The sequence below is a fragment of the Brienomyrus brachyistius genome, chromosome 7 (assembly GCF_023856365.1).
Source record: "Brienomyrus brachyistius isolate T26 chromosome 7, BBRACH_0.4, whole genome shotgun sequence".
In the NCBI taxonomy this organism is placed as follows: domain Eukaryota; kingdom Metazoa; phylum Chordata; class Actinopteri; order Osteoglossiformes; family Mormyridae; genus Brienomyrus; species Brienomyrus brachyistius.
Window position 1 is genome coordinate 16,152,039 of NC_064539.1, and position 19,862 is coordinate 16,171,900.

Below are 19,862 nucleotides of genomic sequence, written 5' to 3' on the forward strand. Positions count from 1 at the left end.
AGATCTATCCATAGATGGTCAACAGGATTAAGATCTGGGCTCATGGAGGGCCTTATAAGGATAGTCCAATATTTTTCCTCAGGCACTCTTGAGTGCTTTTAGCTGTATGTTTTTTGTACCGATACAAGATCTTTTCTTACTTTAGAGGTGCACTGATTCCACTTTTCAGTGTTGTTACGATCCCGACACTGACTCCCAAATCATCCATAGCTTTTTTCGTATTACTCACGTTGTCTCGAAGAATTGCGTTTGTTTTTAGTGGGATTTTCCACTAAACGCTACTCTCACCTCTCAAAACTTTGTTTTTACAATGACTGCAAATCACTATTACTAACTGTTAAAATCGTAAAATACTCACAGATTGTCACCCTGCTATCCAATGTTCTTACGCTCCGCCTGCTGCATATGGTATGCGCATGACGTCACAGCGGGCGGGCGTCACCGTGCTCACGCTCACTGAGTAGAAATAGACTGAGTGGCAGCGTTAACGTTCACCTTGAATGCTGCAACAAACAAGAATAATAAAGAGCTGTGGTGTGATTGACTGTAAAAATCGATTTAACAAGAAATATGAGCTATCATTTTGCAGACTGCCGATAACTAAATAAGTATCGAACGTGGATCGGTCACATATGGTTGATACCCGATTCATCTAAACCTCAAACATGGGGTATATCACGGTGCCCATGAACAAAAGGACTTACAGTTCTCACTGAGGATTTTTCCGACCCTTTGAATCACTCGCATTGGCCCATAACAATCTCTGCCATTTTTGCTTAAAATGTGTTTGGGTTATGTTTTATACCGCTTTGTACAATCAGTGATAAATGAGGCACACAACAAAGCTGACATGAACATTGTTAATACTATTGCCTCTGGTTCTTTATGTAATATGAATTAAGGCCATTAAAAATATTGCAAGAGCAGTTTAAAAAGAAGTATACTTAATTTAGTCTCAGTAATAATAATACCACCAGCAACAACATATTATTATAACATATTGTTTTCTTATTATTAACAATAATAATAATAATTTTACATGCATAAACCAAATTTCTAAACCATGACATCCAGCTGCTTACAGTAGATCTGTAACACAAGGCCATAGGTAAGGAAAAAGCCAGATTGATGACTTAACTCCAATTTAACCCACATGGACCTCAGTGACAGCAAAACTGCAATCACAGAACCAGTCTGCCTGTCAGTCTCAAGTGGCATCTTGCTATCACTCATGAACTAGATGCTGAGGCATTTAAAGCCCTTCATTAAGGGCAGACTCTCCCCCCTCACCTAAATGCACCAATCCACTCTTCTCCAAAGGAGCACCATGGTGCTGATTCTCATCCCCGCTGCTTTACACACTGCTTAATTGAATGCGTACTGGAGGTGCTGGTCAGTTGGTCAGGCAAAATCATTACCAGCAAAAAGAAAGGATGTCAGTTCTGGCAGTAGATAATGGATGTCCTTCCAGGTCAGAGCAGCACCTTGATATCCACAAACAGGTGCATGATCTCTCAATCAGCCAATACTTCAGCAGTGGTTCTCAGCTCCAGTCCTGGGGACCCACTGTTATTGGATGATTGAGAGGACATATGCTAAAACCCACACCCACCCCTGCACTACTTACCCATGATTGCTCCCTGATACTCACCTTTCATCTTGCTGGCGGTTACCCCATAGGTAGCTGCCTTTAGTCATTTCTAGCTGTGCCCAGTCTGATTCTAATGGTGGCCAAACCAGCTGAGGCTCGGTGGCAAAGACTGCTCTGGGTCAGCCTCCAGTGGTGACTGGCCAGATCTGTTTTATATTATTATAGCATAAGTTGTGTGGATTTATTGCAGTGCATAGGTAGTCCTTCATATCTGTCCATACTTTAACAAATGGCCAGGATGCTACTTATTTCAAACAGACCCCGAAGGTACAGATTTCGACTGGCATAAAACTCTCAAGTGAATTTCACACATCACTTTCATGCATACTTGTGAAGCTGGCCGCAAAATTTCTGTCTCGCTCTGAACGCATTTAACCCCACATGCTGCAGCTCAAAACTGCTGTCCCAAAGCTGTAGAAACATCTAAGGAAGGGCCGTGGGTGCTCTGGGCTCTGATCTGCCCGAGTAACGTTCCGGATGCCTATTGGGTCCCGACACATGACGGGCTAAGCTGAACGTGAAAAAGCATCACCCTGGGGGTCTTTAATGCTGCATGCTCTGCTTGTTCCATAAATAACTAATAAATAAATAACTGGCAGGATGCAGGAGTAGGTGCGAAGGCATCTTCCCCTTCAGAAACTGGCGTCACACTGAAAGGCATCTTTGTGTATTTTTATGGCTTCTTTTTAATAACCAGGTAAAGTAAGCGCTGTGCATCTCCACACAGTAATCTGTGGCCATATTCTGAAGATGAATTCATGATCAGCAAATGATTCGTCTGCATTCTATCGTGGTCTCCTTTTACTTCCAGTAAGAAATCAGTCTACTCAGAGGCTATGTATGTCTATTTATGGTGTGCACCGTTAATAATGTTCATCAAAGTGCAAAGAAAAGTTAGTTATCCAGCCGTACGCCTCATTTCAGTGTCTCAGACTCATATTGCCGTACATCCCACTTAAACAAAAGTGGTGATCTTTTTTGGCTGCAGAATAAGGGAATTCCAAGACTTTACTATCCAAGCAGTTTATTGTGTTTACTGACGTAACCACTGTGTTACTGTTCTTCCAAAATTCTTCGTAAGTGGTAATAAACATAATAAACATGTGAATCCAAAAAACAGAAACATACATTTTGTGAGGCTGTGTGCAAATGCCACTACATATGGTTATGACCAGCAAGATTACATGCTGGGAAGGAACAAACATTTGTTTGCATTCAATAAGTCAATCTCCTTTAAGCCATTATGTCAGCATAGTGCAAATCATTAATACACTGATGAATATGTTATATACGTTAAATATGCAGTAAGGTGGACAACAAAACATTCCTCTCAAAATAAATTAAAGAAGATTAAAAACAAACTTTGTTCAGTTCCTACTTCCTACCTCCCTTTTTACATGAATAGTTTTAGGCTGCCTTATTTTATCAATCATTCGTTTTCCTTCAGGTCTTCATTATCCAAAGCATTTAGGCCACAATCGGTACTCTGACACAGAGCACAAAACTTCGGAAACCCCTCCGAGTGCACAGCAGCTGACGGGCCGCTCTTTCGTGGGACCCTCTTGACAGTAATTGGTTTCGAGGCTCTCCTGAAACGCAGTACCTCCGTGCAAGTGGAATTTCAGCTGAACTGACCGCCGATCCAGTCAGCTGTGTAATTAAAGCTTCCGAGATTTCCCTGAAGAAAAGACAGCCCGCTATTGCAAAACGAAGATAATTCTGTACGTTAAAAAAAAAAAAAATCAATAAGTTAATGCAAAATATTGTTTATTTTTTATATGCCTCATTCAGAAAGTTCCAAGGCTGGTTCTACAGGAGGCAAGAGATAAAACCTCCAAAAAATATAATTTCTTCAAATAAGAAGGAAGGATGAAGGCCTTACTGTCCTTCTTGTATTCGCTGGCACATTGGAAGGAAAGGTTTGCTGCCCCGAGAACCTATGGACTGCCCATGCTAAGGAGTTATATTTAAAAAGAAGAGACCGAGTCCTCAGTGATGCCACGACTCTCCGAATACCAGCGATGTACGATGTCTGGCCAGGGCAGACTCCTGGGGAGCCAGGTGGCCCCGTTCAGGTCTCCACAGTGGTGCTCAGGGCAGGCTGCAGGGCCTGGGTGCTCCGGGAGTTGGGGGCTCTGTGGGTGGCAGCGGGAGGTCCCGGGGGCAGCGGGGCGTGGGCCGGCGCTCTCCGCTCTCCGGACGTCTTGCCCTTGAGTTGTGCCTCACACAGTTCCAGCAGGGACTGCACCTGTTCCCGCAGTGGCTGTGCCTTGAAACGACGTTGTGCCAAGTAGAAAAAGGCCTCGACGAAGGCCGGCAGGCTCATCCCTGCGAGAGACAGCGCAATGACGAGGGTGAGCGTCTGTTCCGGAGGAGGCAGAGTCTATCCTGCCCCCCGTTCTGTCACAGAAACGGTATCATTAAAACATCCGCATGTACATTTCCATTGCAGAGGTGTGTGTGAGGAATGGTCTCATTCACTTTCAGGGAGAGTCGGCATTCACAGATCGGCAGGTCCTGCGTGGGCTCTGGGAAATGAGTCAGACATCAGGCTGATTAAGGCTAACAGAGACGTCCAAAGCTGGCTGCCACCAGAGCAGAGGCTCAGACACTCAACAGCAGAGGCTAAGAGGCAACTGCTGAGAACAGAAACTTGCGTTTAAGACGCTTTTTTATCTCTCAAGTCTTTAAAGCCACATTGCTTTAATGTCTTACTTCTCATATTTTCTTGATATTTCATATATAGCTGAATTATAAGTGTAACGTTTCGAAAAGTTTATATGCACATCGCAAATGTTGAAAAGCAGCCCAATATTTCAACACCTGAAAAATGCTAAGGCTTAAAAAAAAAAATACTCATTTACTTTTGTTCATTTACTTTTACATACAGTACAGTGCTAATGATGATTCATTATGTTAGGGTGACATAATCGTGACGTGATACAGACAGAGTTGACACGGCTAATACGACAGCACACCATGGATAGGACACACTTTCTGGAGAGTTCCGGCATGTTCACGAAGCTTTGTCGGGTACTGATACTTCAGAGCATGTTAGTGTTCTGGCAATATAACAGCATCTTCGTCAAAGTGGGAGTTGGGGTATAAAGCATAACTACAGGAAGCCCGTGGGTTTTTGTTTTGGTTATTGGTCTGTGCATCTATTCTTCTCATGTCTCAGAATCTGGTGGAGTATCACCCCTCCCCCATCCTCCGTCCCCATTTCCCGCACCCTGGCACCCATCCCGTCTCCTGCACCCCGTCCCCCTATCTCTCATCTCCCACTGAACCCAAACATTCAATGCAAAACCCCATAAATCACTGAACCCAAACATTCAATGCAAAACCCCATAATCACTGAACCCAAACATTCAATGCAAAACCCCATAAATCACTGAACCCAAACATTCAATGTAAAACCCCATAATCACTGAACCCAAACATTCAATGCAAAACCCCATATTCTCATAGCATTTAATTTGCTTCCAACATGATTTTCTCTGGTTGCTTTGCATTTCAGGTCATCCGCGTAAGTTATGGGAGGATGAGGGGGGCTGTAACCCCCCAATCAAAATCAGCCAATACAACCCTCTGCACCCCCTTAAATGGATGGAGACCTCGACCCCCCCCACCCCCCCAATGCTCAACCCAAAGCTAAACCCTTGCTTCAGTACATCCAGGAGGCCGACGTCATGTTCTGCACATGACCTGATACGATAGATCAGAACTTAAAAACTCAAAGGTACCTAAAGAATCCAAACACCAGCAAAAGCACCATCTGTCACTCCTACATTTCAATTATAACTATTATAAATGTATAGTTGTCGTTACGTCCCCAGAGACACCCTACAGCTAAACAATTCATTTAAAAAGTTACTTGCTTCATTTTTGTTAAGTGCAGCCTAAGATGGTTTCACAGTTTAATTCTTCCACCTGTTTACAGAGCATGATATTCAATGGAAGCTATTTAGATTAAATGCTGCCGACGAAACATAAAGGCGGCTCTTCTGCTGAGATAATTACCCTCACAAGTTCAGTTCATTAGCCTTTGCACCTTTTGCTAACCTACACAGGCATTGAATTCACAGCCGGGAAGATTAAAGAGAGGAAGTCATTTCGTCCCTATTAGCCCTTCACCCATTCCCCAGAAACAGAAGAATTATTGTATTTCATTTTTTAAATTAAGTTACTCTGGAAAATCACTATTTCCAAAAAACTCCATCTACACATATACACTCTTCTATGTTGTGGTCAAGTCACACTTCTTCCCTAATTCTAGAATGATACGTATAATTTACTGGCATGTCGAAGGAGTCGCGCTAAGCAGAGTGCTCAAGCTGACGTCGGCCCACCGCTGGAAGCACCTACAATGGTGAGTGTTAGAACTGCACCTTGGATCTATGGAAGAAGGCTGTATGGTCCAACGAATCACAGTGTTTTGTCTGTCATGTGATCAGGAAGTCCATGGCTACTCAGCCCAAAACAGAGCAGGGCTCCCGGCCCTGTTCATTATGACTCGATACTCAGTAACCATCATTAAAATTATCTGTCATTTGTGCCATAGTAGCCCTTCTGTTGGTTCGTACCGCACAAGACAGCCTTTGTTCAATGTCGCATCAATAAGCCTTAGCCTCCCAACACCCTGTAAAAGGTTCGCGGATTTTCCCTCCCCCGATCGCTCTCACCACGGCTGGCCCTGGGCGCTCCACGCTCCTCGCTGTTTCAGGACTGCTCTGACCCAGTCATCTGGCCATAACGATTTAGCTTTTATCCCTGTTACTCAGGCCCATTTCCTCTGCATTCAACACATTCACTTTGAGAACTGAATGTTCACTTACCTAATATATTGCAAACCATGACATGTTTCACTCTTATAAAGCCCTCAAGGTTATTCCCTTCATATGGGAGCATTCAAAGTGTTTGGTTAATCAGTGTGGAAAGTGGAAATACAGACGCCCCCCCAGGTTATAATGGTCCATGTTGCGATATTTGGACTTTACGATGGGTTTTTCCACTTTCAGCACATTATTTAATAAATTACATGAGATATTCAAGACTTTATTATAAAATAAGCTTTGTGTTAATGATTTTGCCCAACTGTTGGCCAATGTAAGTGTTTTGAGAATGTTTAAGGTAGGCTAAGCTAGGCTATGATGTTAGTTAGGTTAGGTGTACTGCACTAAAATATGTCTTACGATATTTTCGGCTTACGATAGGGTTATGTTCCGATAAACCTATCGTAACCTGAGGAGCTTCTGTAACTATAAACATGTTCTTTGATGGCGTAAGACTTTTGCACAGTACTGTAGATGACTAACAGACAAACAGGCAGACAGACTGATGGATTGATTGCTTGTGAATGTCCCAAAATTTCTAAGTCAGTAAACGTGAACATAATAATTTTTAAGCCACATAATGGTAAAAATTACCTGCTTCCCTCGACTCGGACACTGTGCCCCCCCAGCGCCTTGTGATGTCGATGTACAGGATGTCGATGGCTGCCATGGACAGACTGCTGTTAGTGAGCTTGCAGTTTCTGGGAAGCAAGCAGAAGAGATGCACACAGCCGCTGACTGGTTAGCAGAGACCCCCACAGCGAGACCCACTTCTGCACTGCAGCAGACAGCCCGAGGAACACAGGCGCGTGTCTCACTCACGCCAGTCTCCAGGCAGTCCCAGTATAGATGAAAATCCCAAGCAAGCCACGTCCCTATCCCTTTAAAGTACCTGCCCTTTAATGTCTGACATATTTGCCACGGTGGTTCTTCAAAGTCACCCCTGTAAGTGGGCTGACCGAGCAGCGGCAGGCAATTAGAGAGCTTACATGGCGCGAAAGGGAAGACGACTCACGGAGGAAGAAGCACAGGGGTGAGAGAGTGGCAAAATGGCCACGGGGAGCAAGACAGGGTCACTTGGGGATATTGTAAATGGGCACAGTTATATAGGACCCAGATACCTAATGAAGGTGCGGAAGCCGGTCGGACCCAGGCGCATGGTCCCCTTGACACCCAGGAAGCGCACAAAGAGAGCAGCCATACGCTCCACCAAGCGCAGGTAGCTGAACTGCTTGGTGTACTTGGGGAAGACCTGCTTCAGGCAGAGCGATGGCAGGCTGCTCTCCAGTCCCGGCCGCTTGGGCGATTCCGCCTCAGAGACGTCTTTCTGCAGCTCGCCGCCACCTCCGCCTGGCAGGAGAGATCTGTTACCATGAGAACAGGACAGAAGGGAAACGTGTAAACCATCAGGCTGCAACTTAGAGAAGCTCACAGACAGTCATACAGAAGCGCCACTGGGCCCTATTCTGCTGCAAGTGCAAGATACCTGAAAATGAAACCCATCTCTTGGAAAATTAATCTTTGATGTTATTTTGTCAGTTTTCAGCATTTCATGCAGGTATCGGTATATTCTGTTTTTATTATTTATTTACTAATGATAATTAATTAATTAACACTCATAAAGTGAAAATGCCGGCTACAGCCCCCTCACCCCCACATGGATAAATTGGCAAAAGAAAAGGGAAAAAAAACTAAGTCACAGTCTTCAAATTTTACTAACTTATTTTTTAAGCAGAAGACCCTAAAATTATATCAAACGCCAGCTATTAAATAATCTAGGTGTGTTTTTTTCATTAAAACAAGCAGTGGACAGGCAGAAAGAGCAACACATGCGTGAATGATCACAGACTCAGGCAATGCCGGGACGTTTTTTTATATTTATGCAAATAAACACTTTCTTTGAAATGTGGCGGCACAGGAATGGAGGCACTGTGATCCATGATCATACCAAAAAGCACTTACATTTGGGCTAGTCCATTTTAAACATGTCTAATGTGTAAAACACACAGGAAAAATCTCAACACTCTTCTAATGCCCTTCCACTACATACCAGAAGATGTAGAAATCACCACTGGAAATATACATATATTCATAAATACAGTTTGACCCTGAATACATGGGACACATTTTGTTTAAAAAAATAAGTTTTAGTCAAGCTGTATTACACTTTTCCAGTACGAAATAATTAAAAATTCCCGCCCCTTGGAGGATGGGCTCCCCCTTTGGGTCTGGTTAGGGTTAGGGCTTCCTCTGCTGCCCCCTGGAGGACGGGCTCCCCCTTTGGGTCTGGTTAGGGTTAGGGCTTCCTCTGCTGCCCCCTGGAGGATGGGCTTTCCCTCTGACTCTGCTTCCTCCCAAGGTTTCTTCCTACAAGGGAGTTTATCCTTGCCACTGTCGCCTCTGGCTTGCTCACTGGGAGCTTTAGGCAGGGGCAATGTAAAGCACAATGTATTGTTGTGAAAACGCAATATACAAATAAACTGACTGAACTGAATTAAATTGAATAAAAATAAGTAGGAAGAAGTACTAATTTCGGGGCCTATTTCCTCCCAAAGCACATTTTCCCCTGAGAGAAATTTCATGGTGGCAGCATGAAGGAGGCATTGAAACATGATCACAGTTGCTCCTTTTCTTCTGCTGGCTATGAGCAGAACAGCAGGAGCACAAGCCTCTTTGCCCCACATTTTAATCTCATGTCATAATTAAGGTTCCTGCCCACTCCCCAGAGACCATGCACTGATTTTTTTTTTTTTTACCCATTTTGAACCTTTGAGCAGAATCACAGCAATCAGTATCAGTGTGAAAACACAATGCCAGACCTCATGGGAGGAAGTGAAAGACGAAAAAGCCGAAATCACAGAGATGTGTATTTAACTGAAATGACCAGGACCCACTGATATTCTGGGATTCTTAACTCCCATAGTAGCTCCAGGCCAGATGGGTACCCAGCCGAAGAGATCGTGGGCCAGGAGGAGGGAAATTGTAGTGGGAGGGGGGAACGGTTCAAGGAGAGAGAAAAGCAATTATTTTTTAATTATGTAAAACAGATGCAATCAGATGCACATGGGCCTTTATTTCAATTGGTCCTAAAGGCACTAATGGGAGGAATGTTGGCATGTGGCACACTGCAAATACTATACAACACTGGCACACTGCAAATACTATACAACACTGGCACACTGCAAATGCTATACAACACTGGCACACTGCAAATGCTATACAACACTGGCACACTACAAATACTATAAAACACTGGCACACTGCAAATGCTATACAACACTCGCACACTACAAATACTATAAAACACTGGCACACTGCAAATACTATACAACACTGGCACACTGCAAATACTATATAACACTGGCACACTGCAAATGCTATACAACACTGGCACACTGCAAATACTATACAACACTGGCACACTGCAAATACTATACAACACTGACACACTGCAAATACTATACATCACTGGCACACTATAAAATACTATAAAACACAGGCACACTGAACACTGTAAATAATGGCACAAAACAGATGCATAGCTTATTCTATTTCAATCATCCATAAGCACTTTAAATAGGACCTTTCACATTCTTGTATTCTTGTAGACCATTCATGTACCAAATTAATCTCCCGTGCAAAGTATTAAATTCTATTAATCATACTACATTATTTTATTATTATTACATTCCCAAACCATTTCATCTAGACCACTGTTTTCCAAAGCAGTTCTCACTGGATGGATCCACATTTTTGGTTTATCCCAGTTCCCAGAACACCTGTCCCAAGCAATCAGAAGCTCTAAATACCTTACAGGTGAGCTGGGAACTGGGATAATGCAGAAATGTGGACTGAGGACTGGTTTGGGAAACACTGATCTAGATTTTACAACCGTATCCACTTAGAGGTCCAGACATTTAACAGAAGTAATTCAGGCCACAAAATTCAGTCAGAAATTATATACTACATATATATTGTACTGAAATCTGCAATAAAACCAATTTTTAGCTTTTGCAATAAAATGTGAACAGTCAAAGGTCAAGATTTAAGTGGAAGACAAAAAGTAAGACTTTGCAAATTGCTTTCAGAGGCATTTTGTCTATATTAATAAATACTGTCTCACAGTATAGAATCACAAAACCAAACCAATATGCTGGAATGGGTCCAGCTAGATGAGAATGCAGTTTATATATTATAACAACTGCCACTATTCTGGGAAGGCTTTCCACAACATTTTGGAGTGTGTCTGCAGGAATATTTGCCCATGGGAGGTCAGCTACTGATGTTGGACGTGAAGGCCTGGCTCGCAATCTCCATTTTAGTTCATCCTAAAAGTGTTCCATGGAGTTGAGGTCTGGGCTCTGTGCGGGCCAGTCAGGTTCTTCCATACCAAAGACACCCAATCATGTGAAGACTAAACATCTTTTCCTAAATGACTTTATGTTTTGTGCACTGAGGCACCAACTGTGTTTCCAAATACTTTTGTCCATATAGTGCATCTCAGCAAATTTAAGCAGCTGATATTTGTTGCAAAAAATTCCAAGATCAGTGCAAGGTTGCAGGTTAGGTAAACTGACAAAGCAAAGATGAAGAATAGCTTGTTCCTGATACCGAGACTGACAGAGAAGGGGAAAGAGCAAGCTTAATGTCCTTCCTGCATCCTCCAACATTTCTGATGGATCAAAGCTCATTTCTGCAACATTCATCACAGCCTTTACCCCTGGAATTCAAAGAGTGAGCTGAAGGGTACAAGCCAGTTTCACATTAAAAAAGATAAAAAGAATAGAAATGATGTATTTAACTTTTTTTTTTTTAAACACATCACTTTTTAAAAATTTGAAAGGTATACTCATTACGCAATTTTTTTTCACTAATTTCCTTCACATTTGCACAAGGCAGACAGGTGTCCAGTGCCAAGTGTTCTGCTTTTCTTAGGCCATTACCAAGAACATGTCCACGCACTGGCCAATAAATCATAATGGGTCCCTCTAACTGGAGCCCAGTGCAGGCTACGCCATTTCATTCAGAATGTGTCTTCGGCTGTCAGGCTCGCTTATGGCTTTGATGGACGGTGCCGCAGGTGGTGTTCTGTAGTGGTAATGATTAAGGTGTGGTTGTAAGCCACACTGGATTGGCCGGACCAGGCGGAGATTCCATTCCTGATTTATAGGCTGTCTTTTTCCAATTACACTTTGACAAGGGTTTGGACGGCATATATACAAAACGCAATAGATCAATCTTTACAGTCTTTCTTGGTCTATTTCTTCTCTGAAATCAAAATGAAAAATGGAGGGTCTCAAAGGCATCAAGACAAAATGCAGCAGGAGATACACAAAAGCAATTATTCTTCCCTGCTTATAATACACCTATCAGTGATGCAAGATCCAGAATAAAAATGAAATGTTTCAGAGGGACTTCTTATTGCAGCAGCTTTTCCCATCTACCTCACTAGCAAACGGTGCTCCTGTTACAAAATCAATCGTAAGTACCATTGAGAATGCCAGATCTTGATTCCAAGGTCAAACACAAGTTTGAAAAGGAGAGGAGAGGAGAATAGGAAAAGCTGATGAAAGCTATACAGATTCCTTCTGGTCAGAGGGGATTGAGATTACACAAATCTGGCAGGGACAAGCCTTGCACAGACAACTTTTTACAGTAGTAGTACAGCAAACCATCATTCCCACTAGTCTATTTTGCCTCCTGAAATCATCATTATGGTCTGTTTTTTGGAAAAGGGCACATCATGACTTACTTCATCCCAACCAAAAGATCTTTGCATATGTCTGCTTTACCAGCTTTTCTTCAGGATTTTTTTTCCGGTAGTGCTCATACATCAGAAGGTATTCAACATCGCTCCCCCGCCTAAATATCTGAGCCATCTGAAATGTTTACTCCCAGTAACTGGTCTTAGAAGAACATTACTGGATGCTAGTGTACACACATTGTGTTAGAGCTCATAAATCAAACTGGCAGGGACAAAGCTTGCAGTACAACAGCGACAGATTAATGGTGCAGGTGTGGGCCGTGAGTGTGCCGGGCCCTCGACCCCAGGAATAGGCCTGGCCTGTCTTTCTCACACTTCTGATTGAACGGCGGTGCTTTGATTAGATAGTATGATTATAAATTTACAACACCTGCTATAGAGTCAGTTCCATGAATGTAATACTGAGGAAACCTAAGCCAAAATTTCCCTTTATTCATTTTTAAATAAATTATATTTTGTATATTCATGATTATATCCATGTGTGGCACATTTCAGGGGGTATAATGTAAAACAGGCACTTTGTGATTTTTTTTCCTCTGCTAATAAAAAAGTACAGATCAGTAGATCTGGATCAGCGGAACCCTGGTTATGACCACACTCACTCAAAGCTGAGAGGCCGAAACACCAGCTTCATATTCTGACTAGTTTTGCATGGCCAAACTATGTGGAATGAATATGAGGGTTTGCTTGCACATAGTGCTATAAAAGCAGCAGATGTGCCCTATACAAATGTACCCTATACAGCCATACCCTATACGGGTGTACCCTATACAGACGTACCCTATACAGGTATACCCTATACAGACGTACCCTATATGGGTGTACCCTATACAGACGTACCCTATACGGGTGTACCCTATACAGGTATACCCTATACAGACGTACCCTATACAGGTGTACCCTATACAGACATACCCTATACGGGTGTACCCTATACAGGTATACCCTATACAGGTGTACCCTATACAGACATACCCTATACGGGTGTACCCTATACAGGTATACCCTATACAGATGTACCCTATACGGGTGTACCCTATACAGACATACCCTATACGGGTGTACCCTATACAGACATACCCTATACGGGTGTACCCTATACAGACGTACCCTATACGGGTGTACTCTATACAGATGTACCCTATACAGACGTGCCCTATATGGGTGTACCCTATACAGATGTACTCTATACGGGTGTCCCCTATACAGATGTACCCTATACGGGTGTCCCCTATACAGATGTACCCTATACAGACGTACCCTACTCAGTGCCACTGACTGACAGTAACAATCCATCTAGAATGCATCCTGCATGTGCAAAGAAGCTTAATTTCAATTGGCAACACCATTTTCCCTGGAAATTATACATCCAAAAGTTTTGAGACATTCAACCAAATTATTATGCCTCATTTATTTTAATGTTGGATATCACTACTGAAAAATCAGCACTTGCCATAGAAATGGTCTTGCCTGCTTTTTTTATTTTGCTTATCTTTTACAGTTGTTGTGATGAAGCTATAACTGACTTAATGTTGTGTCACATTTAATGGCCACCTGTAAGCATCCCTCAGAACTGCAACTCCAGGATATACCTCACATGATTTATCGATTCTTATTCCGGATATCACCCAACACAACAACAACAGCACTGATGACAATTTTGCTGCATTTCTAAAGAGTAAATTAACACCCAAAGAGAGTAAATTAGAGTACATTTAAACTGCAGACACATAAAATAAGCAATTTTCCATTATACTGTAGTACCTGATCTTAGTAACAACCTTCTCACAGAAACCTTCTTTTTAATAAAAAGATGTGTATCCCATAGTGCCAAGGAACAGACTAAACATCTTTGCATAACAGACTAAACATCTTTTCACGAATGACTTTATATTCACTAATCCCTCTGCTGCTTTTCAGAATGTAACAGCAGGAACAAACAGACCTGAAGGCTGTCCTGCCACCTGCACAACATAAATATCAACTAGGGCATTATTTTATCAGCTTGCAGTCATGTCGTCAGACTGCCATTCCCTCTCCACTTTAGTTTATCTTTTTTTTTGTAGGCTAAAGTATGTTATTACACTATGTATTACCATAAAAAGTGCTACACATTAGCACTCAATATCACAGCAATCACCACATACCGCTCCCATGTAAATTATTTGCATAATAATTTAATCCACCCTCAAACCGTTCTTCCAGAATGACTCGACATAGCTTCAGTTTGGCATATTAATAAGACTGGATGTTTTATGAAGTAATTAATATTCAGTATCTTGCCACAGGGCACAAAGGCTGTGGCCCCTTCAGAGAATTGAGCATCTGACTTTGTACTTGTAATTACTTCAAACAAGCATCAAATGTCTTATAATGTTAGTATGCTTAACATATCATAAAAAAATAAACAATAAATAAAAACTGTTAACACCCAGATGACAAGAAAAAAAAACTGCTCCACACATTCTTCTGAAAATCTAGACCAATCAAAAAGTAGCTTAATGAAAGGATGACTCAAATAAGATAACTTAATGAAAGGATAACTCAAATCAGATATCTTATATAATATATTCATTCAATTTCTTAAAATAAATATGGAGCACCCTTCAGCACCCTTGAAGTAACCATTAGCCTTTTCTAGGTATTCAGCTTTTCAGGGTCACATGGTAATATGTTATGTTCAAAAGCCCAGATCTAAACGATCCAAGAAATCCATCATCTCTCTCACGATTAAAAAAACTGAATGTCACTGATCAAATAAATAAAAGTGCAAACAGAATGTTAATATATAATATATGTGCATTTGCAAAATCTTTGACTGAGGATTATATAAATACGGCAAATAGAAATAAAACACCGGTGAAATATTTATCAGAGATAATCTCATTATTATTATTATTATTATTGATCAAATCCTGACAGTACTCCAGCATATCATTTGGACTAGTTCTTCACAAGATGACCCGCCTCTTGGTGCCAGGCAGCCAATCAGAACACCAATACACTAATCATAATAGAGAGAAGTCTTTTTCCCCGAAATGCGGATTGTTATGGTATTTACAGTACTAAGCCATGCAATATAGGCAGGAAATTCACACAGTTACAGGTAGAGGACAACTGAGAGCACAAAGCAAACTCTCATTCCCTCTTTGGCATCATCAATGAGCGATAATCAGCTAAGCGACCATCGTCACTCGCCGTGCCTAGCACTGCTTATCCAGAGCAAGAAAGCACTCAGAAGAGCTCCACGCGATGATGCTCCTCCCCTCCATGGCGTCATGTTGACAGACCAAAGTTCTGCCCATAAAGTCGGAATACTGTAACTGTTACAGTTCCTTCGGTGTATGATTATGTATATGTGGACAGGCTCAGCTCTTACGGCAAGTGAGAGGTCTTCTTCTGCGCAGGGTCTACGAGCCGCAGAGTGTCCCGGATAACCCCCACCTTCACTTCCTCGTCCACAGGACTAGGCACGTACTCAAACACACCCGGAGAGACCTGCAACATAGACATTGTGGCCTCTTTCTGTCAACATTCCCTGCAGAAAATGCATCATGGTGCTACTAGAGCAGAATAAAGAATAAAGGAATTAAAAATCAACCTATAGAAATATACACAACTTGACTTTGAAGAACTTCTAACAGAAAACAAACATTTTAAGCTGCAGTTATATAAAACAATACAAATAGAAAGAGCACATGAAAATCTTATCAATACCACCTCAGGTGTCTAATCCCAATATATAATTTTATGGTTGGTAAATTGTTTGTGGGACTCTTATTGAAAGCGTCAACAGACGCCCAGTCTTATTTTCCAACTAGCTTGTATTTACTGAGGTGTATTTTTTTTCTTAACCAAACACTTGAAACAAACATCCCAATCAAATAAACATCTCAAGGTAAAAGAAAAGTTGTTAAAAAGTGACGCTTATCTTGAACATGGCTCTGACTCACTTCCTGCTCGTGCTCGATTCTCATACTTGGGTTGGCGTTGACCTCCAGTAAGACAGGCTTCAAGTTCTTCATCAGTAGGATGTCAAAACCTAGGATCTATTGTATCAAAATGTAAATACATTCGATGCAAATTAAACACAGCATGTCATAAATGTTTTATGAATAAAAGGTGTGCAATATTTTACATAATTCATCATTTCATATCATTCTATACCCCATATCTGCATAATATAAAAATTACATGCCACGGGAGTTACGATAAAATCATTTACCACTAAAAGGGGAAATATTTTTCATTCCTATTCATCTTTGAAGCCGATACACTTAAAGTATTCTTCCCTTAGGAAGCAAAATAAAATATACAGATCTAACTGGAGACCATCTGTTTTACACCAAAGTTTCATAAAAATAGACTCAGTTCAGTTTTTTATTTTACCACACAGTTCCATACACAACATAAAATGACTGAAAATGAAGTTTCTCATCTAATGACTATTTGTCAATATGTTGACAATTCAGTACCTGAAAACAGGTAGGTCCAGGTTTTCCAGGTGGGATGTCTGCCTGGTAGTAGACTTTGAGCTCAGGCACCAGTGCAATGACAGTCTTAATGACCAGGGATATAATGTCTGACCAAACCTTCTTGATATCCACGCCCTTGGAGGCCAGGCGGTACAGTATGCTAGAGAAGGTACGCTTGCTGCCGGTGCTGTTACTGTGAGAGTGGATGAAGTTGCCACTGTGCACATTGAGGGAGTAGTTTGTCAAGTGCATGAACACGTGGTTGAGGTTCTTCTGGTTGGGCTCCTGGTATGGCTCTGTGCAGAAGCGAGACAAGCCCTCCTTGGCAATGTAGATCTCCAGGGGTTCCAAGGACCTGAGCAGGACGTAAAGGCGGATGTCGAACTTGAGCTTGTCGATCAACAGCGGTTTCTGGATGTACTCCTGCACGATCACGTGTTTGCCATGCGGGCCAGCCGTGATCCGCAAATCCCTGGGATCCCGAATGAGGTAGATCCCATCTCCCTGGGAGCCACCATCTGGCTTGACGATGAACGTGGGATTTAAGGAGGAGTCACTGTCTTTGGCCAAGCGGATCTGTAATGGATGAAGATCCAAATTTTACCAGGACAGATAAATTGACACATGCTCAATATGTAGAACATTATTATGCTTCTCTAAGTTGACGATAATCAAAATAATCATTAATACAAGAAGTAATTTGGTCCCCTGGGCTGCTTTTAGCTGTAGTTTTCTACAACGCTATAACAGAAATGCAGGCTCCGCCTACATCAGGCGTGGCGTGCCGGTGATATCCAGCGTAGTTTTGTTCGACTATAACAGGCATGCAGGCTCCGCCCACAAGGCGCACGGCGTACCGGTGATATCCAGCACAGATACGTCGGGATTATTAATAGTCACGCATCTGGTCAGGTAAAGTCGGATTACTACATGTACAATATAATAATCTATACCACAAGTGTGTCTGCTGGGGTGTGGCATGAGTAAATGGTGTCCTGTAGTTGTGTTCTGGGAAAACAGCAACTCTGGATATAATGGACTTTGGATATAACCAGGTCCCTTGAAGTCCGTTATAACGGGATTTTACTGTAGTTACTTCATGAAATACAAAAGTCAAAATACATTTCTGGCAAATGGATGACTGTATTGTGTGATTGTATGAATGAATAAAGATACGTTTGTCAATAAATATCTCGTGATGTACTGATATTAGATGCACTAAACAGTGTAGTTTTTGAAAAACCCCAAAATTATCATGCAATACAACGTCTACACATTACAGAGAACAGTGCAATCAACAAAAAACATCCAGTCAGCAGGACCTGTATTTTTGCTGTGAAAAACACCTTGTTAATGAGGGAGATCAGAGGAGAATGGCCCGGCTTGTTTGAACTCGGATATAACGCAGTACTCAATACGATAGGGGTGTGTGGAGAAGAATCTCTGAATAGACAACTTCCCAACTCTGGATGTAGTTCTGCAGACAAAAGGGGATCGTAGCTGGATCTACATGTAAGTTACCTAATAAAGTGGTCAAGGAATGTATGGCATACGCCTGTAGTTCTCTTCCTTAGAAAAGAGTGAGACAAATTAGTGCCAGATAGTTAACCAAAAGCAAAGGAAGCAGTAAAGTGAAAGCAAATGTGTCCCTGAAGATACTGTGCTTTAAGGTGAAAGTTTTTTTTTTCTCAGATAACTTACTTATACAAAGTATAGCTATATGTAAGAGGTCTGCTTCAATATCCTATACTTAACAGTGGAAATGTTTTATTGATTATACATCTACAATGTTTAAACATGAGACACTAAGGCTCCAGGGTCTGATCAGTGCGAACAGCTGCAAGAGGGATGGAGAGATGGGCAGATAATGAAGGTAGCTACTCAAGCAGATAAATACAGTGATAAAAATCAAACTAATCTGTCGTCCCAGAGGCGGTAAACAAGGCTCAACCCAGTCATAACAAATCGACGGGGGGTAACAACATGTTAGTGCTCCCAAGAAGTGACACATGCTCAGGAGGAAGAACATTCAGCCGTCATCTTCCTCAGAAGGCAATAATCCTGCAGGGCTCCCTCGCGGTCGGCCTGCCACACGGCATTGTGTTCCACCCGCGTCTGAGCGGCTGGTCCATCGTACAGCAGCTTTCCATGAAGGAGATCACAGAGCAGCACCATGTAAGGACACTGCCGGCTTGGCACAGAGGAACAGGAAATGGAAGGCTGTCACTTTGCTGGCATGTTCAGTGAACCACTGTGAATTTGGGCCTGGGTTGCCAGGAAACTGGAGGACTAGCTCAGATTTAAAAACAAGGGCACAAAAGCATGTGTTGGGCCGAGTTACAAGCAAAAACACTTTCAGACTCAAAGATTGCAAACACAAGTCAGCTACAATGAGCAATACAAACACCCAAGATACTAGCATACAGAACATCCATCCATCCATCCATTTTCCAAACCGCTTATCCTACTGGGTCGCGGGGGGTCCGGAGCCTATCCCGGAAGCAATGGGCACAAGGCAGGGAACAACCCAGGATGGGGGGCCAGCCCATCGCAGGGCACACTCACACACGCACACCTACGGGTGGTTTAGCAACTCCAATTAGCCTCAGCATGTTTTTGGACTGTGGGGGGAAACCGGAGTACCCGGAGGAAACCCCACGACGACATGGGGAGAACATGCAAACTCCACACACATGTGACCCAGGCGGAGACTCGAACCCAGGTCCCAGAGATGTGAGGCAACAGTGCTAACCACTGCACCACCATGCCGCCCGCATACAGCACAAGTTTTTTAAATATTAAAAGTGCAAGAGATCCATTAAGCAGCGTAAAATAGCATTTTAATACAGTTTACTAATATTTACTAAGATGTAAATATTACAAATTAATGTTTGATTTGGATGTTTTCTTTATTCCATAAAACATTCCTCAAGAGTTAAAATTGCATTGATGTAAAAACACAGCAATGCCTCTTTACTGCCACCTGCAGCACTTAGAGCGAAAATACATTTGAGCTGATTTTTGGAGGTCAAACACAAGCGAATTGTAACTGAGCAATATAGCCAATTGACCACAGGTCGGAGAATGGAGGCTTTAAAGTCAGATGGGTAACAACAGCATGCAAGGGTAAATGCTGT

The 19,862-nt window shown here is 42.2% G+C and overlaps 1 protein-coding gene across 5 annotated transcripts in view; it reads right to left on the reverse strand.

The window, feature by feature from the left end:
- Positions 1 to 409: 409 nt before the first annotated feature.
- The window catches only part of ttll11 (tubulin tyrosine ligase-like family, member 11), a 29,853-nt gene continuing 10,400 nt past the window's right edge, over positions 410 to 19,862 (reverse strand). The window contains exons 5-10 of one of the 5 annotated variants that reach the window (XM_049020785.1): positions 16,726 to 17,301; positions 16,204 to 16,299; positions 15,630 to 15,748; positions 7,608 to 7,850; positions 7,081 to 7,187; positions 410 to 503 (exon numbers count right to left, since the gene is read on the reverse strand). In XM_049020785.1, the coding sequence (XP_048876742.1) occupies positions 454 to 503; positions 7,081 to 7,187; positions 7,608 to 7,850; positions 15,630 to 15,748; positions 16,204 to 16,299; positions 16,726 to 17,301 (1,191 nt within the window). In that variant the 3' untranslated portion in view covers positions 410 to 453. The other 4 variants (XM_049020782.1, XM_049020784.1, XM_049020783.1 and 1 more) reach the window with 4 other exon arrangements.